The 27,253-nt window shown below is 49.4% G+C and overlaps 1 protein-coding gene across 1 annotated transcript; it reads right to left on the minus strand.

Annotated features, from left to right (window-relative positions):
* Positions 1–1,826: 1,826 nt before the first annotated feature.
* LBHD2 (LBH domain containing 2) lies at positions 1,827–25,624 on the minus strand. Its single transcript, XM_061998132.1, has 5 exons — positions 25,513–25,624; positions 16,011–16,099; positions 10,971–11,061; positions 6,607–6,814; positions 1,827–5,016 (listed from the first exon to the last, which is right to left on the minus strand). Exons 3-5 carry the CDS (start codon positions 11,058–11,060, stop codon positions 4,940–4,942), a joined length of 375 nt encoding a protein of 124 aa, XP_061854116.1. The 5' UTR covers position 11,061; positions 16,011–16,099; positions 25,513–25,624; the 3' UTR covers positions 1,827–4,939.
* Positions 25,625–27,253: the final 1,629 nt, after the last annotated feature.

Consider the following 27,253-nt stretch of genomic DNA (forward strand, 5'->3'; position numbering starts at 1 on the left):
GAAGGAAAGAAAGAAGGGAAGAAGGAAAGAAGGAAGGAAAGAAAGAAAGAAGGGAAGAAAGAAGGAAAGACAGATGGAAAGAAGGAAGGAAAGGAAAGAAGGAGAAGGAAGGAGAGAAGGAAGAAAAGAAGGAAGGAAGAAGGAAAGGAAAGAAGGGAAGAAGGAAGGAAAGGAAAGAAAGAAAGAAAAGGAAGGAAAGAGAAAGAAGGAAGGAGAGAAAGAAGGGAAGAAGGAAAGAAGGAAGGAAAGAGAAAGAAGGAAGGAAAGAAAGAAGGGAAGAAGGAAAGAAAGAAATAAGGAAAGAGAAAGAAGGGAAGAAGGAAAGAAGGAAGGAAAGACAGATGGAAAGAAGGAAGGAAGGAAAGGAAAGAAGGAGAAGGAAGGAAGGAAGGAAAGAAAGAAGGAAGGAAAGAAAGAAGGAAGGAAAGAAGGAAAGAAAGAAGGAAGAAAAGAAGGAAGGAGGGAAATAAAGAAGGAAGGAAAGGAAAGAAGAAGAAGGAAGGAAAGAAAGAAAGAAAGAAGGAAGGAAAAGAACCAAATTAGGATTAATTTGATTTAGATGTGACATTTTTCAGTTTAATGTCACAAAAGCCAGTTTCCACCTCTTACTAGTGGTTTAAATTCCACCAGAAATGTTATTTGCTCCTTAAGACAGGAGTAGCAAGCAGAATACACCTAAAAGAAAGAACTACTAAGGAGATGTCTGAGTGAAGATAAAAATGTCTCACACTGTGTCAATGGAATAACAGTAAATGAACCTTAGGCCTCAGTGGATTTAAGTTTAAAATACAACTGTGTTCCCAAGCCTATTCTATATAATTCATTACAGATAAACTCCTCTTGCCTTCAGACTAAAGGAAAGAGAACAGTCAGGACTCAGCACAGGTCTCACAGTAACCTAAAACTGGTACCAGTTGAAATTGCACCCCCCAGAGCCATTGGGTAGCACCTATTGCATCCTTATGTGGTTGCACACACAGGAAAACCCCAGAAGGAAGGGATGGTTCCTAGGGAGGTGAGGAGGAAGCAGTGTCAGTCCCTGTATCACCCCACCCCCATGGTAATATATGCCTGGACTATGCATATTTTCCATGCATGGTGCATGGAAACTCCAGTACTGAGTGACATTAAGCATCAGGTTTGCAAGTGCTGCAGTGCCAAAGCTGGGCTTGTTGCCTCTAGCCTGGGATACCAAAAATGCCCCCAGCTGTGCCCACGGCCCAGCAGGAAACTGGCTTTGACCCCAGGCAATGCTTTTAGCCATGTTGATAGACCCACCTCGGCAAGGAGCAGCTGCTTTTGCACTGGGAAGGTAAGAGGGAGTCTCACCCTCCAGTTATTCGATCCCCCCCCTTTTTGGTAACTTGACATTTTGGGGAAAAATGAGTTGTTCAGCAGCAGACTATCTCTGCTTCTCATCTTCTTTGCCACATGACTCCACTCTTCTTGCACAGGGTATAGGTTTCTAGTAATATGAGTTCCTGCTGGGCTCTACAATAGCCTTCCCAGAAAATGATACAAATGTGCATTGCATTAAAAGGTGAGCAAAGATGAGCCAAGTGTCTTGCTGCTCACACAGCACCCGAGGCAGAGTACTCCCCAGGGCCCAGGGGAGAAAATCCCAAGGGCTTGAAGGAAAGAGATGCAGATGGCAACTGCCATTGATATAAATCAGAATGTCTCTACACGGGATGCAGGGCCAGAGTGGGCTTCAGTCCCCTGTATTCTCTCTATTAGTGGTACAACAGGAGCTGCACACCATCACAAACAACCCTTTGCATTTTGAAACCAAGACACAGTGGGTACAGCACTTCTTCTGATCGGTCCAGTATAGGCATTTAATAGGCTAAATGGTGTCATACATCTACAGGACATACATCAGTTGAGTACTATGTACAGGTGGCATTTTACAAAATTAGAAAGAACTGAAATAGAGCAAAAATCCAACAATGTCTTACTCCATAAAACTTCCTCTCTGCACTACATGAAATATTCTACAAGCCAGACTAGAAAAATATGACTGAATGTCTTTTTTTCTCCCCCCCGCTTTTTAGTTTCTACAAAGCTTTTAATCCAGAAAAAATACAAAACACCTATTGGGTTTATTGGAGACACAACACTTGCAACACAGACAAAGTAAGTGGACATTCATAGACCTGCAAGTTGAATAAATAGGGCTTGTTTGTATAAAACAGTTTTTCTCTCTATCTTGCTCTCCTATTTTAGGGCTTCTGGCCCACGTTCAGGAAAATAAAAATGGGAGGAGGAGTTTGGCTTTGCATCGTTGTTAGACTGAGGCCACGCAGCTTTAGGAGGCAGCTTTAGTTTGAAACAGCCGTTTGCTTCAGGTAAAATCCTTCAAGGGAGCAGGGCAAAAGAAGGAAAAAGGGATGAGTAATTAGGCTGGAAGAAGGAAACCTGGCATTTTTATATGGGCTGTAGCTTTATGTAGTAGGGTGGAAAACAAAGTAGCGCTGCAGGGCAGTTTTTTTTCAGGGTGTATGTAGAAATTTGTTGTTTCTTTGGGAAACTTATTTAGGGAAGTGCCATTGACCTCAGGTGGAAATAGGATAAGGGCCATCCAGAGCAGGAAGGGAGGGAGTGTCTGAAAGCAGATAGAGAGCACATAAAATTGGGGGAAGTGTTTCAAACGACTGGTTTTCCTTTTATAAAAGCGAGAAGCAAATTAAGTGATACATCTAACGTCATTCCTCACGGAGCTGGGCAGATGCAGATTGAAAGGAAATCACACAGCTAAAAATATGTCGTCACCAACGTTATTTCCCCCCCACACACAGACACCCCCAGAGCTTTGTAGAACTTCTTGGTGGTTGAAGGAAAAGCAGCATTTAAAGAGCAAGTGGCATCCAGCCGGCCGGCAGCTCGCCTCCCGCCACGACCAGCTCCAGCCTGTGCTACACAAACACGCAGCTTGAGCTGCTTCTCGCTTCGTTGGCCCTACCAGGAAACTGTCACCAGTGAAAGGGGTGATGGGGACAGCAGCCAGACTTAGGAGGTGCTCTTGAAACCTTCTGGTGGGATTCGGTGCTGTGACCAGAATCCCACAGATCCAACAAAAGAATTCTGTGGCGGTGTAGGTAAGAAAGTCTACATCCAGAAGGCAAACCAGATTGATATATAGGTTGAGAGAGCAAAGTTCAACATATCACTTTATACTATACTACACTGCTTTATAAAAAGGGTCCTAGATCCCAAACACCCGGAACAACGAGCTATAGTTTTGTACATAAATCAGTGTTGCTTTGAAGTAAAATAGTCTCTTTCCTTTGTATTAAACATTCATTGCACAGAATTCTTTGTAAGTAAATATATTAAATTTGGTTGCTAAGAAGGTATAAACTTATGAATACACCTGGCAATAAATTTCATCCACCACCACACAATTAAAAGTCACCATTAAAGAAGGTTATTACTAGAGGAAAGAAAGCACTTGGCAGTCAACTTAGGAGTTAACGCTGGAAGAGATCCTGTTATTTTGTTCCACCTACAGCAAGTGGCTTCTTCCGGTTGCAACGTTAATTGGAAGTACAGACCCCATCCAGCCCTGCAGAGATGGAGAAAGTCAGCTTCATAGCTTAGGAGACACTCGTCACTGACGCAGTCAAACCCTTTCGAGTACATGTATTATCTGTCTCCACCAGCGCTGTCCAAAGGGCAGTGTTTTGGGGCCGAGATGGGTGCTTCCCATGGGACGGTGGGAAGGAGCCTCTGGGAGGTTGGGGGGATTTTGAGCCCTGTTAAAATGGCCCCCCAAATCCCCATGGAAAACCCACTGGAGGCCCAAGGTGTCCAGACACAGCTTGTCCCACCGTGAGCTCTGGTCTCTGAGAGGTGGCCATGCGACCAAGGCCGAGGGGCCTGTGCCGTGGGTGAGGGCCGTTCCTGCCGGCAGTGCCACTGGGCCGTGCCGTGGGTGAGGGCCGTTCCTGCCAGCAGTGCCACGGGGCAGGAGGCATGTGTCCCACCACCTCAGCCTTCCTCCACCCCCTCCCACCATGGCTGGCTCAAGGAGGAACCTGGTGTCAGGCAAAATGGAGGCCAGCTTTTGGGCTGTGCTCCAAACCACCACCCGGCTCGCGTTGAGGGAGGAACACCTGGGCCTCTGCACCTACCTTATGCACAAAACATACCGAAAGAAGAACTGTCACAACAATTTCTATCAACAAGGTGGGACAAATCCAGCCCTGGACCTGGGCCTCTGAAGAGTGCACAAACAGCACGATCCACCCGACCAAGCCTACAACAGACAACCTCACTCCACAAACACCAGCGACTAGCTACTCCGCTTCGTCAATGTACAGCGAGAAAGCGTTTCTCAAAGGCAGGAGCCTTCTGGAAAAGGTGGCTAAGAAAAGGCTGGTTCATCCAAATTTGCACAGATTAGCCTAAAGGGAGAGAACTGCTCCGGGCTGCTCCAGGCTGGCAGCTTGGAGGCAAATCTGACACTCGTGTCTCTATACAAAAGTTACAAATGGTGACGTTATATTACATCTATTGTCCATAGTATCACAGTGCTAGTTTTAAATGGCTAAAAACAAGAAAGGTTTTAGATTTAAGACATCCCTCCTAGAGAAATCCCTTTGTCCTGCTGTCAATACCTGAAAGCAGCCTTGCTTGGAAAAGGTAAACCCAGTGAAATGAGTTAATTGAAATTAGGAGCATTTTCCCCTCTATAATCTCGCATTTCCTAACGCCTCCCATTGCTTCCCAAGCAAAAACTAAACAAAGAATATGAATCCCAGCCTGAAAAATCAAAATGTTGAAAAGAACAGTTCTAAAGCCCAGATGCTTCTTACCAGGTACTAACTAAATAAAACCCTTGCAGATTTAAATACAGATTACTTTGACATGTCTTCAGAGTGTGTTAGCTTTCCAACAACATTCACGATGAAGTTTCACTTCTGAGGCCGTGGGGTCCCTACTCGTCCTCTTCAGTTCTGCTTTCCAGAGCATCTGTACTGTCTTCCCCTTCTTGAGCTGAGTGCACTGCAGTATCTGTAAAGAAATGACTCATCAATACTTAGTTCCCTATACAGGTACGACAGCCTTCCTTTGATTCCCTGCTCCACCAGGCAGTTGATTCATTTAGGCTGATCCGTGAGCACTTTGCAAACCAGTAGTTAAACCTGGAGCAGGGAACTCTGAGTGCATTACAGTCTGACCTTACAGAGGACTTGAGACCTCAGGACACATATTAGTGAGATGAGGTGATGATCCCTATAGACAGACACTGTAGCAGGAGGGTTACCCGCTGCCTTAGTGGAATCTGCTCTAAGTCCTAACATTCATGCACAAAACCAACACAGAGGCCATAATGTGCACCCTGGAGGTCAGGTCACAGATTTCTTCTTGAATGATCAAATCCTGTGGTGGCCACTACCCAGAATTGCCAACTGGATTATTAGGTGATTTGACACTTCAAGAGCAGACCACTTGTCATCAACCCTTTAAAGGCAAAGGAAGGCACACAGAATGATAGATTCATAGACTGGTTGGAAGGGACCTTGAAGATCATCTAGTTCCAAACCTGCTGCCACAGGTAGAGACATCTTCTAGCACACCAGCTTGCTCACAGCCCCATCCAACCTGGCCTGCAACACTTCCAGGGATGAGGCAGCTACAGCCTCTCTGGGCAACTCGTTCCAGTGCCTCACCACCCTCACAGGGAAGAACTTCTTCCTAATATATAAATCTACCCTCTTTCAGTTTAAAGACATTAATCCCTCTCAAAAGTCCCTTCCCAGCTTTAAAACCATGACCTGTGATCCTTCATCCTATCACTATGCTCCCTGATAGACTCCCTCCCCATCTCTCCTATAGACTCTCTTTAGGGACTGGAAGGCTGCTCTAAGGTCTCCCTGGAGCCTTCTCCAGGTGGAACAATCCCCACTGTCTCAGCCTGTCTTCATAGGAGGGGTGCTCCAGCCCTCAAGTCATCTTCATGGCTCTCTTCTCACCCCATCCTGGCTATTGGCACAGAATCAAGGGTTGGAAGGGACCTCGAAAGAGCAATGTTAGTGCACTGAACTGGAAGCTGTGTTACTCTTTAAGAGAAAAGGAAAGCACTAAGATTAAAAAAACCCCAAACCTAAATGAAATAACAGACCAGTTCCACCCTGGAGCATTCCCTGTGCAAGCTACACTCCAACAAGCTCTTAGCTTTAGCCGTGTTTACCCCACAGTGACACTACTGCCATACCTACATATCTGTGAGCCCCTGCTACACTAATGCATCCGTGGGGCATCGTGATGCTTTGAGAATGTGCAGCTGTTAAACCTTTTGTTTCTAGGCTAAGAGGTGAGGAGGCTGATATTGAACAGCATTACTGTTTCCTAGAGTGAACTGCTAATGTGCAGTAAGCTGCCTGTTGGCCATACGAGTCTGATGCTGGTGAAAACACCACGTGCTCAAAAGCTACAGGGAGATGTTCAGGACTCACTCTCCACTGCAAGTGTTTCTGGGCACCCTCAAGCACCTACTGCTCTTCAGAACACTATCAACAACATTCAGTGCATGGCACGGCCTGAAATTGCTATTTTCCTATGGGAAAATGATGAGCAAGGATGAAAATTACTCATTCAGACCTTCCAGATCCATCTGCTGCTGCTGCTGCTGCTTCTGGACACAGACTCTTTGGTCACCATGAAGCCCCTTGTCCTCTGCTGACTTCAGGTCCTCGGGGGGCCAGCGCAGCTCCCCACTCTCCACCTCCCCGGACTCAGTTGGCTCCACCACAATGGACGGCAATCTCTTGGACAGCTTGGGGTACTTCTCACGTGAGTCTGGGAAAGCCTGGGGAGACAATTGGGGACACATCCATCAAAGCCTTGTCCAGGGATGCGTTTTGAGAGCAAGCAGAGCATATATTCCATCCTAGCATCCTTTCCTCATTTGACACGCATTCCCGTGTGCACCAAAAAGCCCCTTCAAAGTGGTGCAGGGCAACAGCCCTGCACAGGGAGCATTTCCAAAACAGCTGAATCCAGTTCCTGGATGAGCAAGCATGGACACAGAGGGGCTATAGTTCTCAGCACACTCTCCTCTGCACATGCTTTCCCTCCCCAGGTAAAGAACTGACTTTGTTCACCCATGTGTCAGGCAGATGATTGTCTTGACTTGCATGATCCAACACGTGTAGTAAAAAATGAAGACTCAGGCAACAAAACTCATCATGATGCCAAACACTTGTGTTTCAGTTCTTGTGGGTTTTGAGGACACAAAGGTCATTGCTGTAATGCTAAGTGTCTGCTGCAGCCCTTCTAGCTTTGATACCATATTCATGCTTTCTGCAGTGACAGTTTGCTAAGAAGCCACCACTCTGCAGAGCTGTTTTCTATAACGTGAAACACTGTGTTTTATGATGGATTCATGCAAAACAGGCAGCCCCAGAGATCAGCTTTACACAGGGGATGGTGCCAGCTATTACTTTCATTTGCCACATTGAAGCTGCAGGTCATACACCACGCAGTGATTAGAGCTTGAAGCTGGACTAAGGTCTTTTTAGTGGAGGATGCTGTAATAACACATAAAAGTGCTTCCTTGTTTTCAACATTGCTGGTTCATTTAGATCTCTCAGGGTACTTTGTTTTGGATTGTTGTGGGGTTTTTTTTCTGGCTTTCCTATGAGAAAAAAATCATTCCAGTTCCTCCAGGACCTTAATGTAAGAGAACTCTGCTATTGCTTCACTGACACCTCATCTCCTGCTTCTCAAACTTCCCCATACCTGCACTAATGGGTTGTAAATGTCTCTGTGCTAGGTGAGTTTCATGTCATTTATTTTTCTCAACAAGAAAATCAAGGTGCAGACGAGGGAACTGAACTAGGGGCTGAGAGCCAGAACCATCTCAGATTAAGTCTGGGCACTGTCACAAGTTTGCTGTGTGCTGGTGGGAACCTCCCCATACACCTGCAACACCTTCACCACTGAGCCAGTGTCTCTGGTTAGGCTGAGCACTGCTGGTTTGTGAGCCAGTCTCAACATGCAGATATTCCTTAATCACTATAAAAATGGGCACATCACCCATTTGCCAGGGACCTGAGAGTGTCATAACCCACTGGAGGTGTTTGCTCCATCACTTTGCACCCTCCCTTCATCCCAGTTAGCTACTCTCTCTAAGATCTTCGAAATTACTTGTCCCACTTGGCATGAGGAGGTAACTCTTATGTGTCTGGGAAGCAGCAAGCACATTTTTAACATTGCTGCAAGGCCTGTATCTGGCCTCCAGAGAAGAGGAAGGCCAGTAATTCTCACCCTCATGCCCTCACTCCCCAGGGGAGTGTTGTGGGGATTCATTACTCTTTGTAAACCTACATGAAGGGGGAAAATGTTGGATATCATTGTTAGCACTGCAAAATGAGACATGATTAAGAAGAAATCTCTTTTGTGAGAAAGCCCCTTGAGTGCAAGCAGACCAAGTGAATCACTCAAGGTAAACCATTCTCCCTGAGCTGCACCCACACAGAACTTGTCCCGATGCTGCTCATCACAGAATCACACAATGGTTGGGGTTGGAGGGGACCTCCAGAGATCATCTACACTGCCTATCAGAAAAGTTCCCTCCAATTTCCCATTACTCAGCCTCCTCCTGAGCTGTTTATAATCTGGAAAGACATTTCCATGGCAGCTCTCTTGACTGGGAGGAATTTTTAACAAGCCATTAGTATGATCCTGCTATTTCCGTACATGAGACAAGATAAAATCTCCTTAGGCAGCACAGGTCCAGAGACAGCCCTGAGCAGCACTGCACTCTTCTTCAGACCCAAGGTGGAGCCCAGCTCTTGGAGCTTCATGGCTCAGATGGTAGCAAACAGCTGTTAAATTGTGGGTAAATCACCTTAATACCTCCCAAGAGCTGCTGCACAAGCAGGTGCCAGTGACCCCTTTCCCCAGCTGCTGCTCAGCGTGCTGGGGTGGCAGAGGGCTGAGTGACAGCCACTCCAGCCTGCTGGCAATCCCCAGATGAGGGATCCAACACAACACAATTTTGGCTTCTTCCTCTGCTTTCTGAAGCCCTAGGAAATGACACACACCGATCTAAAAATGTGCCAAGAGCCGATTATTACGGCTGCAACGAAACCGAGGGAAGGCACCTGTGCAGCCTCAGCTGGGCTATTTTTGTCCATGTCATTCTCATCTGCTCCTTTCTCACCCCAATCCCATAATGTGTTTTTCCACTGGAGACCAGTATTTACCACGTCCCTCCAGGAATGAGTCAGGACTGGCAGGAAGCAGAGCTGCCTGTCGGGCCCCGCTGTGTTTTTCTGCGGAAGCTGGAGTGTGATGAGTGGGCAGGAGACTGCAGGAAGAGAAGGGACTGGTCTCCTGGCCAGAGTGCTTGGAAGTTGCTGGAAGAAGCCTGGTTTTCTCACTGAGTCACTGTGCTATCTCTCATTTCTTTTTGTTGGCTATTTACCTCAGGTAGCCGTCACTAAAATGTGGATGGCACACCTTCTCCCCACGGAGAAGGGTAAGGAGCTGGGGGAAAGCCTCTGGAGCATATGATCAGGGACACCATAAACAGCCCTAAATGCATAGGTGGAGTCAGAGTTGGCACAGAGTTTGGGCAGTGTACACTAACAACAATGAAAACCTGGAACTCGGTGAAAAAGAGGAAAGAGAATATTGAAAGTGTGCTCTCTGAGTGAGCAGCATCTACCCTGAGCACTCGAAGAGGCAAAGGAAAGCCTACAGCATGCTCTTCAGTTGCACTCAGCCCTTCGTTACAGGCACAGGTGATGTGAAAGGAACTGACAGAACTTCAGTTCTGCCTTCCCTGGCTTCCAAACACCTTCATTCTAACCTGCAATAGGCTGCTCCTACAGCACTTTTCTGAGTCTGCTTGCAATCACATTATGTTGAGAAGCAACACAGGTCCCCCAGGACACGTTTAGGTGGTTTGTCCCTGGCAGTGACACTGACAGTCACGAGCACAACAACCAGAGCACAAGCCGGGGCGCGGGGGCTGTCACCGGAGGGGGCCGGGACATCGTGAGCTCTCCTGCTGGCACCGGCAGCGCAGGCGGGTACACGAGCTGCTGTGTGAGGCTGCACGGGGGCTGAAAATGCTCTTGCACCTGCCAGCAAGTGGCCCTGACCACTGCTGCTGCCACGAGGCCACAGCCACTCGTGGGAATTACACAGGCACATCAAACGGTCTCTTTGCTAAACAGCTCACTCGGAGCCTGAGGAAACTCAGCTCGTGGCAAGGGCAGCTGCAGAAAAGCTGTGCCACAGCACTGGCTGGGTGTCATCATCACACCGTAGTCACTCAGACCTGAACCTCTGGTGACACACAGCCTCTTTGCCTGCATCCCTGCAGGGGCTGGGCATCTCTGTCACCATGCCCCAGGGACCTGGCACCTGACAAAACCCTCCTGCCAGAGCTCTTACCCTTTAAACATAAAACCTAAGTGGAATCAAACATGTTTTTCAGGGTTTGTTCTTCTGGCAGCTGTGCTCTGCAATTCAACATCTACATAGAATCATAGAATCACACAATGGTGGGGGTTGGAAGGGACCTTTAGAGCTCATCCAGTCCAACCCCCTGCCAAAGCAGGTCCCACCTAGCTCAGGTCACACAGGAACGTGTCCAGACCTTGAAGACCTCCAAGGAAGGAGCCTCCACACCCTCCCTGGGCAGCCTGTGCCAGGGCTCCCTCACTGAAACAGTTTTTCCTTATGTTTAAGTGGAACTTCTTGTGTTCCAGCTTCATCCCATCACCCCTTGTCCTGTCACTGGATACAACAGAGAAAAGTGCTGCCCCAACCTCCTGACACCCACTAGTGAGGTACTTGTAACTGTTAATGAGATCCCCCCTCAGTCTCCTCTTCTCCAGACTGAACAGCCCCAGATCCCACAGCCTTCCCTAAAGGACATGTATGACAGTTATTGGCTGCATTGAACTGGGTTTGAATATTAGGATACTGTGCAGTTTTTCTGAGGTTACCTGGCTTGAAGGGCCTCCCTCTTCCTCAGGAGTCTGGCTGAGAGCAAATTCCTCCATCACTGGTTCCCGTGTGTTCATCACCTCTGTCATGCTGTGGATGTTAAAGGAGAATGGCAAAACTCAGCTCTGAGCATTGGTCCCACACTTAACAAAACACAACAGCTTTCCATAGTTGTTAGAATATTGTGTTACAGACTACACAGCCCACTGAGAAGTGCTTCCCTGGCCCTCCAAGCCAACTGCTACCACCACGTGCTACGATGCATAGCAGGACATGGACCCCAGCTGACCCCTTCAGAACAGCAGAGAGGATCCCCATAGACACCCAGAGCTGTCAGCAGGAAAGTAGGAGTCCTCCAATCTTACCAGAAACCACTTTATTACTAACATATATGAGCTCAGAAATTACATATGTTGGCCCAAAACAGCTACTTGTGGAAATATCATCCTTTATACTTCCATAAATGATCTTTCTCATTCTTCCTAACATCTTCAATGTTTGTTCTTCCCAGATGTCTCTTCCATTTAGTCATGAGCCAGCACTTATTTTCAAACTGTTAATTCCAGACACACCAGCTGTATCAGTGTCTAAGGGCCAACATTTTCAGTAGCCTTTACTTGCCTGAGTGTTCAGAGAGGTGTTGAGTGGGATTTTCAAATGCATCAGGGAAGGTTTGCCACCTAAATCTCATTGAAATCATAGAGTTAGGGATCTAAGCTGCTTAATGTGCCCATGAAGCATCCCCCTGTGCTATTTGGCACTCAAGGCAGTGTAGTGCTGGTCCTCGTGCTCTCAGTGTACTGATGGGCACTTTGGCACCCAGGAGTAGAGGGATGAGAGCTGGGAGCAGAGTGATGAGGAAATGTAGGAGCAGAGGGATGAGGAGAGCTGGGAGCAAAGTAATGAGAGCTGGGAGCAGAGTGATGAGGAGAGGTAGGAGCAGAGGGATGAGGAGAGATAGGAGCAGAGGGATGAGGAGAGCTGGGAGCAGAACAATGAGAGTTGGGAACAGAGTAATGAGGAGATCTGGGAGCAGAGCAGAGAGAGCTGGAAGCAGAGGGATGAGGAGAGCTGGAAGCAGAGCAGTGAGAGCTGGGAGTAAAGCAAAGAGAGTTGGGAGCAGAGGGATTAGGAGAGCTGTGAGCAAAGCAATGAGAGCTGGGAGCAGAGGGATTAGGAGAGCTGTGAGCAAAGCAATGAGAGCTGGGAGCAGAGGGATTAGGAGAGCTGTGAGCAAAGCAATGAGAGCTGGGAGCAGAGCAATGAGAGCTGGGAGCAGAGGGATGAGGAGAGCTGGGAGCAGCCCTCTCTGCAGGGAGCTCAGCCCAGCCCATGGCTGGGTAGCTGTACATGTCTATGGCATTAGGATTTTCCTCACATTTGAGATTTACAGACATAGCATTGTATTGAGAAGTTTGAGGTAAAATCATACCATGTACTAGGAGTGTAGGAGCAAACAGAGATGTAACCACTCTGACCTACAGACTGAAGGGGCCACGTTCATTTTGGGTGGGAAGACATCAGCCCTGGATGCCTAGTTTGGCCCTGGGCATTTCACTGTCTCTAGCTGGCATTCCTGTGGCACAGCCTGCAGCAGGCAGAATGTAGGCACCATCAGTTACACCACCCTGCCACCTGCCACAGCGAGCACCCCTGCAGGCACGACTAAATGCTGCCATTAATTCTGCTCCTGCTTCACACACAAAAGCTTTCTTTGTGAAGGCTGCTCCTACTGAGAAATGCAAGCTGAAACATCTTAAGGATAACTTGTTTCAGGCTTACATTACCAATTATCCCACAAAACTAAACCTTACAATATCTGCAATTACTACAAACCCTTTCACAATTACTTCAATTAGCTGTAGCACAGAGCAGGGTGATAGCACAGAGACTTTCACTCCCACTGCATCACACTGCAGAAAGAGCATGGCACACCCAGGAGACACTTGGGCTCAGCTGTGGGCCAGGACCTGATGCCATAGGTATCCATCAGGCCTGAAGTGCCAGCCCTGCACCCAACCAATGCTGAATTAAACAGCATGCTTTGCCTGGTACATAAATACCCAAGAGGAGGGCAGAACCAGGCTCTGAACCAAACCCCTGATCTGGGCATCCCTCAGCTTACACAGGCTGAATCCTCCCAGAGCCACAGCACAGCAGGAGAGGAACAGATTCTGCCTACTTGGTAGAGAGTTTTGAGCTCCCTGACCTCGCTTGGACCTGTCTCCCTTCCCAGGGACATCACAAACCACCTCATCAGAAAAAGAGATTTCTTTTCTGGACACATGCTTTTGCTCCTGCAGCACCCAGAGGGCTGTACCCCTGGGCACCTGTGGACAACAGCCCTGTGGGAGTGGGGGTCTGGAAATGGGAGACTGTTTCCCAGAGGGGTAGCCACGGGCCCAGCTGTGCCAGCTGTTCCTGCTACCACACACAGCACTTAAAAGTACAGAGCTGTGCCCTTGCACCCTTCCTTGTCCAAAAGGAGAAGCAGCACTCCCTCTGTTCCCTCCTCCCTGTGATCACCCCTGGTGCTCATGCAGTTCTTGGGCTTTTTTTCCCCACCCTGGTCTCTCCCTTAGCCCCAGAGGATCCCTCCCACTGCCCTTCCATTGCCTCTGTGGATGACCACACTGGGCCACAGCAGAACCCCACTCTCTCACCCCAGGTCTTTGGGAATTGTTGCCCTGGGGGGCTTTTGTACTGTCTGTTGGCCAGACCCAGCCATGAGCCTGGAGCAGCCACCGCTCTGACCATGGCCAAGATGATCTTTTTGGCTCTTTACTGGGGTTTAGCACCCCATTCCCATCTGTCCTGGATTGCAGGGAAAGGGAAGTGAGATAGTGTGTGTCTAGATGGAAATAATCTTACAGGCTTTGTGGAGGGCTGGGATTTATGATGTCTTGGGCTTGGCTACCACAGAGAAGACATGTCCCACTGCTGTGTGTCCTGAGGGTTGGTCCCTGCCAGCCAACTACAGACTCCTCCAGCCACCCCCAGCTGCCTGGATTATTTTAGCAGCCTTTCAACACGTACCAAGTGTTTAAAACACTTCTCTGTCCTCGTTCCATGGGACATTAGGGACATACATCCACACGCACACTGTCCAATGTGTCATACGAGCTCAAAGATCTTGTTAAGACACCACGAAACTCTATTATTGAGCAATAACGGGCTCCGTGCTTCCCTGAGACCACACTACACCCCACAGATTAGTTCTAAATGACAAAGGCAAATGATGCCAGCTAGGGAAATGGTGACAGTCCTGCCAGTGTTACAGCAGATGCCTCAGTGAATCAGCTCCCAAGCTGTTGAAGCCCAGGCCATCTCACTAAATCTGTGCGACTCGAGGCTTTGATTGAATAGGATGGCACAAAGGATTGTAGGTGTTTCAGAAAAGAACATGGGGCCATGCAATTGGCAAAAAGAACCAGGCTTTAACTGGGAGAGATTAATTGTTCTCAGTCTTCACTTAGGAATCAGCCAAGGCAAGCAGAAGAATCTATATGGGTTGTGAAAGCAGTGATGCTTCCAATGAGCCTAAACAGATCCTTAACAGTAAAAATAACTGAAAGTAAGATCAAAATCACCTGGGGGACATCACAGAACTGTTGATAAAGCCACAGAACATTAACAGGGGGTTTGGTGGCTGCTTAGGGCTTTTTTAACTATGACACCACGATTTACGTGCAGGAGAATTTCTTACTCCTCGGCCCGTTTTGATGGCAAAATATTGAGTCACTTTTAGTGCTGCTTTTATGTGAGACTCACTCAGGTCTAACAGGCAAGTGGCTGATACAAGCAAATCATTACAAGAAGTGTATCTCTTTTAAAGTGGGCCTGGCATTCGTTTTACCCACGGCAGATGCTGACACTGCCGGTGACATACAGTAGCCATAGTGATGCAAAACAAGGCGATAGCACAGCACTCACAAACAAAGAATAAATCCTCTCCTGCTGGATGAGTCACCTGCTCTGAACCTCAACGTTCTTGTGGCAGTGAATTAAGAGATGCATTTGCTTCCCCTATGTTTAATTATATACCCATTAGGGGACAAGAAAAAAAAGCAAAAGCAAAATATGTTCTTTCTTTTTGGTGAAAAAATGACATTTAGAGAAAACTACCCTCAATGCAACTGCTGCAGCTGAAAGGCCATTCTATGGAGATGCTTTTCCAGGGGCATGGAGCAAATGTACAGCTCCCTTTCTGCTGTTTGTGATGGCACCAACAAGGTCAAGTAACATCCAGTGCCATATACAGATTGACAAGTGTTCAACCACCTACCATGAGAAAGTACTCAGCAACAACGCACACATTCTTATTTTAGGTTTTAAATAGAGGGCAAAACCAGCCTGTCAAATTCCTGGTGGCAGAACAGTGTTTGAATGGAGACCAGCTTCAGGGCTCAAAAAGGTGAAGCAACTTAGGTGGCTATGGAAAACAAGCAGGTTCGTAGAATCACAGAATCATTTCGGTTGGAAAAGACCTTTAAGATCAAGTCCAACCACTAACATCACCCTGCCAAGCCACATCCCTCAGCACCTCATCTCTGCATACACAAGAAGTTCCACTTAAACATAAGGAAAAACTATTTCACTGTGAGGTGAGGGAGCCCTGGCACAGGCTGCCCAGAGGGGTGTGGAGGCTCCTTCCTTGGAGGGCTTCAAGACCCACCTGGACACGTTCCTATGTGACCTGATCTAGGTGACCCTGCTTCTGCAGGGGGCTTGGGCTGGATGAACTCTAAAGGTCCCTTCCAACCCCCACCATTCTGTGGTTCTATGATCTCTAGGGATGGTGACTCCACCACCTCCTTGGGCAGCCTGTGCCAGTGCCTAACAACCCTCTCAATAAAAAACTTCTTCATAATGTCCAATCTAAACCTCCTCACAAAGTTTTCTTTAAGAAGAGGGATGCAAACACACTTCAGGGGACCTCACCAACCAGGACGGGCAGCAAAGGGGACACCCAGCCGGAGGATGAGGCTCTGTGGGTTAAATGGGAAGGAGAGGGCAATGCCAGAAAGAGAGCACATTACCTTCAATCACATCAACGAGTGTCCCTTCCAAGAACTGTCCTTGCTGCAGGCGCTCACGTCGTGCAAACTCTGCCGAATGCAAAGCGTGCCTGAAAGAGGCAACACAGCCCAGTCAGAACGTGCAACCAAAGCGACAACGCTGGCGGCGACCAGAGGGAAAGCCACTACTGAAAACATCCTGCAGAAGCTCCTACTATGAAGGTCTGTTTAATTCTCTGTCCTGGATGGGATTTGATCTCCCTAAGGATGCAGCTCACAGCATACCTTGGGAATTACAGAGGCAATTAATGTTCCAAAAACACCCAAAGCTCATAGGCGAAACACCTTGCAATCTTGTTGTGATGCTAAACATTATTGCTGCCAAAACTGGGACACTGAAATTCTCCCATACAGGAGTTTTGATGATAGTTAGAAAACCTGAAAGCAAAAATGTATACCCTTATTTGGCAGGGTGTGTTCAGTGAGACATGGTTCTAAACATCAAAGAGCAAGATTCCTGCTCAAGAAGCTACCGGTCAAGACACAAAGACAACAAAGTACGCTGACAGAAGGATATCTAGGATTATATTGCTTCCAGCTTCTTTCAGATGCCAGAGGAGAAGGGATCTTTGCAAAGGTCCACTCCCAAACTGAAGGTAATAAATACTTGGACTCATATCAGGACAAGGAGCCTGGTGAACAGAGGTGAAGATCCCACCATTTCAACATGTGAATCAGTGATTTCTGATGACTTCTCTGTCAGAAAGACTTGGCTGAAGAGCTCGAGGAGTTACAGTGCTGAAATATAGTCAGTATCTTGGCCCAAAAAAATGATTTTCTGAGAAATTTGTTTAGCTCTACAGCTTGCCAAATATATATTCATGCCAGGCACAGCTATTTCCTTGGATGGGAAAAAGGTGTTTTCAGTGAAGTGAATGGCAGTAGTGTATATATTTTATATCCTCCAGTGGTTTGGATTCCAGCCCAAGTGATTAAACAAATCTACCTGCTCTGAAAGCCTTGCTACCAAGATTTATAACACTGGATTAACTGCACATTGATTTGACTCAAAAGCAGTGGCTGAGGGAAAACTGTGCATTGCATTCTGGAGTCTCTTCTCGTGCCATGGGCCACGCTCATCACAAATGAGGGAAGCAGGAAATCACATCTCCATCCCCAGGGTTCGATTCAGAAAGTTTGAATCCTGTCTGGCAATTTTACTTCCTAACCAATGATCAAACCAACTTCAGAGAGGCTAATGTTTTGCCCCTTAAAAATTCATGACTACACTCAGTGCTTGTGTCTTGTATGGAAACCAGACAGCATCTGATACTGTGTTATTCAATACCCTGGGAAGATTTTTATCCCACTAACCCATTACAAAACAGCTGCTATTAAACCTATGAAAATTCATCCCTGCCTTCAAGCTCTCCTTTAGAAAAGATTGGATGTAATAAGAACAATTATTACACCGAGTCATCTGCCAATGAGAGACAAAATGGTGTAAGAGATAATGAACCACACAGGCACCGGTTGGAATCCAAGCCAGGTCAGATGCTGTTTAGAGGTATCTTCATATGCCTTGTCAGCAGTACATAAGGATCCACGCAGTGTTGGGTGAATTAAACTCACAACAATTGCTTTTCCAAAGAACTGACTTCCCATTCTCTCCAGTATTTTGGGTAACTGCTCTACGGTGTATGCAATGTTTGAGAGTGGATGTCAGCTGCTGGGGCCCAGCTACTTGAGAGCTTCCATAAACAGAAAACCCCTTAAGGACAGGAGCATGGAGGAAGTGCCTCCTCCCAGTCCCACAGCCATACTTAAAAACAAAAGCAAACTTCTCAGGCAAGATTGATCTTTATACATTGGAAACACGAAGAGTTTCCAGTGTATAAAACTACTAGAATGCATTCACTCTCCAAGAGGAAATAACTCACTTCATCTATCATTAGGTAGATGTGATTATCTTCTTTGGCTGACACTAAAGGAAACATAAATTAACACCCTTCATTCTATGATGCTGCTTAATCCTTTAAAAAACAAAGCATGGCTACTGACACCACGCAATGAGCCTTCACTGTGGTGGAAACAGCCTGGAAATCACTCAAGTAAAGCCTTTCTCTGATTATCTCTTTTTATCCCTTCTTACTTTTACCTTTGCTGCTTTGCTGATTAGTCCAACCTGAAGCTCGTTTGCTCAATGCATCCTCTCCCAACCTACCCCTCTTCTGCCTCTGAAATAACTTGCCCTTGTTTGCCTCAGCTTGATAACCAGCTGCTTCTTTGGCTCCAGGAGTACCAATACAGCCGTGCAGCTACTACCAGTGACCAAGAAGTCTTAAGTCTCAGAGACCAGTGACACTTCTCTGGGCTCAGAGAGCCCTGCTACACCTCTCAGTAAAGAGCAGTTGATTTAGAGACTACTCCAATGAGCTGGTCGTGCCCTGCCTCTTCAGGAGCTATAGCATCAAGTGAAGTGTGATGAGACACAACCAATGACACGAGAGTTGGTTCCTCCAGTGAGACCAAGCAACACTTCTGGGGTGGCTCCTTTGCCCAGATCATGGGCCCTCAGCCACCCACCTCACACAAACAGATGGATTTCCACCTATGGCCAAGAGCTCAAGCACCAAAAGAGGTTGTCCAGGCTTCTCTCCCACTTTGGAACGCATCTGGGACACACTGTGTGCGTGGAGCTTCTAGACACGCTGTATCCCAGTGGGGTGGCCTCACCACCCACGGGAGGATGACTGGCACATTGGAGCAGGATGCTGAGCAGCAATTCTGGCCAGCCAGGGTGGTGGGAATGGTGGTGTGAGCCCTGGGTCGTGCCTGGCCTTGTTGTGCAGGGAAAAGACTCCACTGTGCACAGCAGCCAAGGCCTTTCCTTGGGATAAACCCGCTGTGAATTGCAAAGTATGTTTCCAAGGTGAGGCACTTCATGAGGTGAAACAGAAATAGGAACCAGGGCTGGGCTGCAATCCAATCAGCCACAGATCAGCCATGGGATAAAGGAGCCCCACATTTCACAGGCACTGAGCCCCAAACGCTTCCCTCGAGGCCACAGCACCTCCAACACCAGGCTGCCTTTATTCAGCATCACCTCTCCTCTCACAGCCACCCCAGTGCTGCAGAGAACCGGGTGGTAGGAGGAGACCTGAGAGGTGCCAGGACTACTGTCAGATTAGCAGGAGCTGTGGGACAGCCTCCTCCCTTCCTGGGTCTCCCAAGTTAATCATTCCCCAACTGAGTGCTCATGGAAATATTATTGTAACAGCCTAACAATACCACATTGAAGGTGCACTTTCTAACAAACAAGTGTAGCTAGGTGGACAAAATTGGCCTTGAACCACTGCTCCATGTGCAAGTTGAGCATTTTTTTCCTGGCACTGTAGAAATGGGAGCCCTCCCCTTCTTATCTCAATGGGGCAATCCCAGGGGCTTTACCAGCCCTGTATTTAAATGGTGCTGGAGAGGCTTCTCCCTCCCACACAGAGCTCTGTGGGCTCTGGGATCACCCCTGTGATCACAGCACACACACAGTTCCCACTGATGTCAGATAGGGCCTCAAACAAACCAGGAGTTCAGAGCCTTGGGTATCCAGCCCCCCCTTTGCTTCACCCCACTAAAGCCTCGGGGATAAATGCAAACTTGTCTTCATTCAAGGAGCTCAGTCTTTGTGTGTGCTACAAAGAAAAGAAACCCCTGCTATTGATTACAAGGGAAATTGGGCCAGAGCATGCATAAGAATGGCGTTAGGCAGGAGAAGCAATGGTCTACTGCTTGGGTTTTGCAAGTGGAAAATTTTGAAGGGGCCACAGTAAACCCTGCTCAGCAGTTCCCAATAAACACAGGTCTGAGAAGGTTTTTCCACCCAGAAGAAGAAAGGGAGCCTTATTTGGGCCACTTTGCTGCAGCAGATTGGGCTGTCAGCTCAGCCAGGGTGGATGAGTGGGTAATCTAGGACAGAGCTACTGTTGTTGTGGTGGATGAAGCCACGAAAGGGCTGCTCACACAGAACCAGAAGGTGCACGTCCCTGCAAGCAAACGTCAATTGGCATTTTCTAGGGCCAGGTGCTTCTGTGGATCCAGCTCTTCTATGCCTCACTCTTATGGAATCACAATGGGCTGGAAGGCAGCTCAAAAATCGTCTACTTCCAACCTTCCTGCCACGAGCAGGGACACCTTCCACTAGATCAGGTTGCCCCAAGCCCCATCCAACCTGACCTGCAACACTTCCAGGGATGGGGCATCTACCATCACTCTGGGCAACCTGTTCCAGTGCTTCACCACCCTCACAGGGAGGAACTTCTTTCTAATTTCTTATCTAAGCCTACTCTCTTTCAGTTTAAAGCCATTAATGCTTGTTAAAAGTCCCACCTCAGCCTTTCTGTAGGCCACCTTAGGTACTGCTGCTACAAGGCCTCTCTGGTGCCTCCCCTTCTGCAGGCTGAACAACCCCAACTCTCAGCCTGTTTTCACAGCAGAGAGCCTTCAGCCCTTTAGTCATCTTTGTGGCCCTCCTCTGGACTCACTCCAACAGGTCCATGTCCTTTTGTTGGGGACCACAACACCGGAGGCAGCACTACAGGTGAGGTCTCACAAGAGAGGAGTAGAGGGGGAGAACCACCTCTCTTGACCTGCTGGCCATGCTGCTTTTGGTACAGCCCAGTGTTATGTTAGTGTCCTAAGAGGACTGAGCTACATCTTAGGCCCTGCAATGCTTCAGGCCACCCAGGCCCATGCCCAGCACCTCGGCTGTGGGTGGGACACCAGCTTCAGCTCCTCCGCACAACCCAAAATAAGCGCTTACCTCAGTGACACCCTGCAGCATCCAATTTCCATGACTGCCTACTGAGCTCAGCTTTTGGACACTCGTGGATGGGAACTTGGACAGCTTCTTTGTTTCCTCTAGTTGCACATTTGTAATGGATGCACTTTATGAAGTGTTATGGATTCCACGGGACTAGTGAAATGTAAATTACCGCCTGGGCCACGGAAGACAACCCGCACGTGTGTGTGAGCTCCTGTTTAATCCTCCCACTTCTTTTTGGATGCAAATCTCTTTCCTAAGCAACTGAGAAAAGCGAGATATGTGTCAGAGTCTGGAGATTAGAGATCTGTTCTGTTCCCTCGTTTCAGAAGCTCTTGTCTTCGGCCACCCACACAGTACTCGAGTTCTGCTCTCCGCAGGCCAATGCCGCTTTCCCCTCCTCGGCAGCGGGTGCTCTGCAGAAGATGTCGATCTTTTCGCAGGAAGCAGTGAGATGAAATGACTCTTGATGTGGAGGAGCAGGCATTTGGGCATGAGACACAGCATGTAGTTTGGGAGAGCGAAAAGAGGTAGGAGGCTGCTATTTGCAGACTGTGCTGCCTCTCACCGCTAACTTCGCAGCGAGATGCAGCTTTTACTTTTCCTGCTCCCGAGGAGCTCCTGGGGTAAATATCACCCTGAGGAATTTCTCAAACACTCATCTGTGGACTCCCAACACTAGAAAACACAGGCACCATTCTCTAACTCAGCCTCCTGGACTCCTGGTGTTGCACAGCGAGGCATCGTTGAGCCCTTCTCGAATCCCCAGCCCCTGGAGCACCGTCACTACACACAACCCTCAACTTCCACAACCCTCCTGTAGTTGTCTAAGTTCCTACTGGCCCTGTTTGCAGAAAAGGAGCTGGAAACTTGACTCATAAACCATCAGGGAAGAAGGAAAAAGCACTGAAATGTGACTGTGTTTAGCGCTCACATATTTTAAAGCAACTTCAGGTTAAGGTTTCTTTGCAGATGATGTTTGCAGTGCTGCTTGCTATGGGTGCTTCCTTGGTCTTTTCTTTGTGTTTTTTTTCCTTTTTCTGGCTGCTTTAGAGAAGCTCATTTATTTCAGCTCTTTGATCTCAGCACTAAACTACCTGAGCTTCCTTTGTGGAAGATGCCACAAGGGATAGGTACAGCAAGGGAGGAGAGCGGGGCAGCCAGCCAGGATGCTGGGAGGTAGCAATGGGGAGCAGGCAGCCAGGAAGCATGTGCAGAGCAATGGAGGGAGGAAGAAGGGAGAGCAGATGGGAAGAATGACTAAGCCAGCTCCTCCAAACGTTGGTAGCCCTCAGTACCATGGAAATCTCCACAGAGTCCTCGTGGAACCACGTGCCAAGAGAAAGTCGGGATCAATTTCTTTAATATCGGATTCAGCAGCTAATTGATGTGAGAGGACCTCATTAAGAGAACAGCCCCATCAAAATTAGAGCTAAGCCTCAACAAGCTGTTAAATGTTTTCAGAGGTATCTCTCCTGGCACTGGCTGTGCAAACATTCTCTCATCTGAGAACTTGCTTCTGGGATCGGATATGGCTGTGCTGAGCAGAGTGTTCCCGAGCTCTGCTCACGCAGTGAACTTTGCATTGGCTTCAGTTTCTCAAAACAACCTTAAGAAGCCAGCACCTTACAAATAAGATACAGTTTCTTCTAATTCCCAGCAACTGCTATTGAAGGGTCTTGGAAAGAACTGGTATTGTTTCTGGGATCTTGCCCTGGATGACAACCATTCTCTCATCCCTCGTATTTCATGGCACGGTTGCCCCTCACCTTACAGCACCCACGGGAACAGGTGAGAGATGAAAATTGTCTTCCTATGCTGCTTTTTACTGTTCCCCAGGCATTTCTGGATGGTCCTGAACTCAGGCCACCATCCCACGAGCAGAAGACGAGCGAGGAAAAACGTTATCTTAGAACATCAACACAGAGGAGGTGATTCTTAGATGGCAATGTCATAGGATTGCAAAATGTCTGATGTCCTTCTGGCATTGTGAAAGAATACTCCAGATAGTCTATCACTGGGCTCATTTCTAGGTAACAGAACAGCATAAGAGGTTAGGTGTGGTTAGGTAGAACAGTAAGTGCTTAAAAGATAAACTAGTTCCTTCCTTGTAACTCTGGGGAAGCTGGAATATGGTGCTATCAGTGCTGTAACATGACACAAATACCGAGCATTTAGTAGAGAATTTAGTGAAGCCAACACAGCGAAAGGATCAGCTTCTAAAAAACAAGCAGACAAAAAAACCCACCAGACCCTCCTAAGAGAACAATGAAGAGACTTTTCATGCTGCCCTGTTGGTGTGACGACATCACAGCCTCACACCAGAGATGCAGCTGCTTTCCTCGAGGAGCTCAAGCTCCGTCAGCTTAATTGAACTTCCGAGTCTGGGAAGTTGCCCCAGCCTGAGAGGGTGGATACGAGAACACCGTGTGCTATGGCAGTAGGGATGGGCACAGTGGAGGGTGAGGACAACACACAGCTAAAAATAAAGAAATTGTTCAAAAAAAAAAAAACAAGGTGCAGTGTGGAGGGTTTTTTTTGGGGGGGAGTGAGTCATTAAGGCTGGAAGCAGATATGCACTAATAGAGCTGCGAGTCTTCCTGCCAACCAATTCACCAGCACCGGCCGGATCTAGGGGTCTCCTCAGTATTTGCACACAGGTTGTTTCTGTGTGTGCACGGCAGAGACAGAACTCAGCTGTAAATTCAGGCTACATCTTGTTGCAGCGGTCTCAACAGAGGAGCTGGGCTTGTACTACTCTCCTTTAACCTTGTATATAAACACCTTGGGGCAAAACACTGTGGGGTGGGTCAATGCACCCTGATGAGAGCAGGGGCTTGTCCTGCTGGGCCACAGCCTCTTCCAACACTAGTATCTGCTCTGCAGAGGACAGAACCAGTCATGCTCTTGTCCTTGAAGGAGAGATGATGCCAGCCTCTAAGGACTTGCAATCAAAGAGGGACAAAGGCTGAGATAAGGTTTTAAAGACCTGTTGGTATCCATCAGTGGTTTCCATTCTAGCTGGTTGTTCCAGGTTTGCAGTTTTCCTGAGGTTTGCAGGAAAGCCTTCCTTCAAAGATGGGAATACGCAAGAAACTGATTCATTTACAGATTTTTCCAGAGAACATACACATATCTGAGAGGCAAAGGGAAGGAGAGCTCGTGCTGAGGCAGATGCTGCTCTCCTTGAAGTCCCAGAGCAGCTCCTCCTGCCTTACATGACATAGGACCTGCCCCAGCTCAAGGCTTCTCTGACTGACCCCTCCAAAACAGACCAATGTGGTTAACTAGGCTCAAATACAGGAGCACAGTTTCAGAAATGAGAGAGAAAGAGCAATTCCAGCCCGTGACACCGTGGGTTTGATACCTGATCTACGCAAAACCCTGTTGCTTAATACAAAGAGATCACTGTGAGAAGGGAGGGGAAGTAGTCACTATATTTGCACATTCATTTCTTCTCCTAAAGTAACATACCAGAGACGTTAGGGGAAATTCCACTTGATTGACAAATTGTCAGGCTAGAATGTGGAAGCAAGGAAACCTGGTCAAGACATTCCCTGTTTGCTCATTTTCTCTCTGTAATTGTCATGTCAACTCTCAAACCAGGGTTTTTTAAACTAAATGTTACTTATCCAAACCCCCAAGCTGTGAGGTGGATTCTTTTCTGGGCACAAAATGTGTAGCTTGTAAAAATCTACAAGATGGAAAACGCTGGCTTGAGCCTGGTCGTGTGTAGACAGATTTCCCCTCTCCACCCTCATTTTCAGGCTCTGAGGAGGCATTTTGCAGGGAACCAGGCGATGGGACAGGTGTCACCACCAACTTCTGGGTCATTCAGTAAGAGTTGAACCATTCTTCACTGTACTGACCATGCAACTGCAGTCGAGGTGCCAGGCAAGGAAAGACTGATGGAAACAAATTGCTCTCTGTATATTGCTTCTCGTGGCTTGTGGGGGGAGTTAATGCTACATCCAGGCTAAGTAACCTAACTGCCCTCCACGACTGGAGCCGTGTTCAGAGATCTACAAACAGGGCTCTGTCCCTGATGAAAAGAAAATTTTTGTGGTATGTTCATTTGGCAGCAGGAAAACATTCACACCCCTTGCTCGGAGTGAAACATAGTCCTCATTTAACCGAGGAAAGTAGGCTCTTTCTTTCTCTACGTGCAACCATAGGTGTGGTATTTGCTCCCCGATGGCAAAAGCAGGATTCCAGTGCTTAGCTCAACTAGGCTGCAAGCAAAAGCATCGTTGTCTGAAACTTGCGCTTTGCTACCCCGCTCCCTCGCTTCAAAAGTTGCCTTGGAAAGAAACGACCAGCTGAGGCGATGGCAGACCACAGCCCAGCAACTCCCGAGAGCTCCCCAGGATTCCTTCACACAGCCCTTTCGCCTGCCGAACTAGTCGGGTGGCTTTTTTTCCAACGGATAACCAGTTCTGAAGCAGTCACTCAAGTGAATTCTCCTTAACGCCCTTTTTACTCCCAAAACCGAGCATCTGGCGAAAAAAAAACCCCAAGGCGGAGCCGCCACTTCCAGCCCCTCCGTGGCCCCGCAGCCGGGCTGGCAGCCCCCCGCTTTGCCCCGGCCGGAGACCGGCCGCCCCCCGCCCCGACCCGCCCCGCCGCCCCGGAGCCGCCGCTCGTCCCCTCCCGTCGCCACCCGCACCTCCCCCGAGCCCGGCGGAGACCCCCGACCCCGCGGCTCACCGGCGGGGCAGGCGAAGCGAGGCGAGGCGAGGCGGCAGCCGCCCGCCGCCCATGCACGGCGGCAGAGGGGAGCCGGCAGCTCCGTCAGCGCGTCCGCATCCTCCCGGGCCCGGCGCTGGCACCGCCGCCGCGGCACCTCCCCGCCCGCAGCCCGGCCCCGCCGCCGCCAGCGCGGGGAAACCACTCCCCCGGCAGCCCCGGCGGCGGGGCGGTGCGCAGGCACGGCCCCCGGCACGGCACGGCACGGCCCCCGGCACAGCCCCCCGGCACGGCACGGCACGGCCCCCTGGCACAGTCCCCCGGCACGGCACGGCACGGCCCCCTGGCACGGCACAGCCCCCCGGCACGGCACGGCACGGCCCCCCGGCACGGCACGGCACGGCACGGCACGGCACGGCACGGCACGGCACGGCACGGCACGGCCCCCTGGCACAGCCCCACGGCACGGCACGGCACGGCACGGCACGACACAGCCCCCCGGCACAGCCCCCCGACACGGCACGGCACGGCACGGCACGGTCCCCCCGCGGACCTCACAGTGCCGGCACTTTCCGGGGACACACGGTGCCCGGCGCGCACCACACGGCGGCCCGGGAGGGGACAGACCCCCGGAGCAGTTTCCTCCCCCCCCTTGCTCTGCTTACGGGTGAGGGGGCTGAAGACTCCGAGCCCTCCCTGCCGCAGTCCCTGCTGAGGGAAAGCTGAGTTCAGCAGGCACAAAGTTGGTTTGAAGCTGTTTTGAGGGCGGGTGCTCCCCACAGGTTGAGTTTGGCAGAGGCATCCCCTCTGTGGCCTCCATCCCTCGCCCAGAGGGGCCACGGAGCCGCGCTGGAAGGCACACGGTGCCAGGGCTGTGGCCAGGGGATAGCCCCTGGTGGGGGGCTGGCAGGAGCCCACCTCAAACCCACCAGAGAGGAGAGCGTTTGAAGCTCTGTTCGTGTTTGGGATGCTGGGTAAAGGGGCAGAAAAGACCTGCAGTGGGGTGAAGCGCTCCCACAGTGGGAGCCTGGGGAGCAGAAGTGGAGGGATGTGGCCCTGGGGAGCTGTACAAAGCAGCACGGGGCCCCCCACAGCTCTGTCTCCCCCTGGGAAGCAGCCGAAGTGCAGGCAGCAGGATGCAAAGTGGGGCAAGCTCTGCCTTCGTCCCTCTGCACAGCCAGCCATGGGAGCTGCGGGCACAGCCAGCCATGGGAGCTGCAGGCACAGCCAGCCATGGGAGCTGCGGGTACAGCCAGCCATGGGAGCTGCGGGCACAGCCAGCCATGGGAGCTGCGGGTTCAGCCAGCACTGATGCAGCCCCTGCGGGCCCCTCTTCGCCCAGCCCCAGGGGCAGTGGGGCTGCCACAACGGGCCTTTCCTTTGATGCCGTTCACCAGAGCAGCACTGCCAGCACAAGCACTTGAGGGCACGATGGAGATGGGTGTTATTAACCAGGGGAAGGCCCCTCCAGCAGTTGGTTCCTGCAAAACCGATGCCAGTACACGCAGCTGGCACAGGCACGAGCCCTCTGTCCAGCCAGTAGCACCCAGGGCAAGAGCAGGAGATGTGGAACCTCCCTCTAGACCTTTCTGCTCAGGCTGGCAGTGGGTTGTCAGAGAACAAGGAGCCAATAACCACCCAAGAACTGGTTGTTTTGGCTCTCCCTGGGGAGCTGCTCCTAAGCTTTCACACACAGTGCACTTCTCACAGGTGCCTTTTGCAGGTGTGGCTATTGGTTTAAACCTACACATGCAATATATAG

This window comes from Colius striatus, chromosome 6 (assembly GCF_028858725.1).
Source record: "Colius striatus isolate bColStr4 chromosome 6, bColStr4.1.hap1, whole genome shotgun sequence".
NCBI lineage: Eukaryota > Metazoa > Chordata > Aves > Coliiformes > Coliidae > Colius > Colius striatus.

Bases quoted from the DNA above. Each gene is read 5' to 3' on its own strand.
- LBHD2 (XM_061998132.1), bottom strand. From the start codon at position 11,060: ATGACAGAGGTGATGAACACACGGGAACCAGTGATGGAGGAATTTGCT. The intron at 6,815-10,970 runs GTAACCTCAGAA...TTGTCTCCCCAG, and splicing joins AGGGAGGCCCTTCAAGCCAG to GCTTTCCCAGACTCACGTGA. The intron at 5,017-6,606 runs GTCTGAATGAGT...ATTTCTTTACAG, and splicing joins GCAGCAGATGGATCTGGAAG to ATACTGCAGTGCACTCAGCT.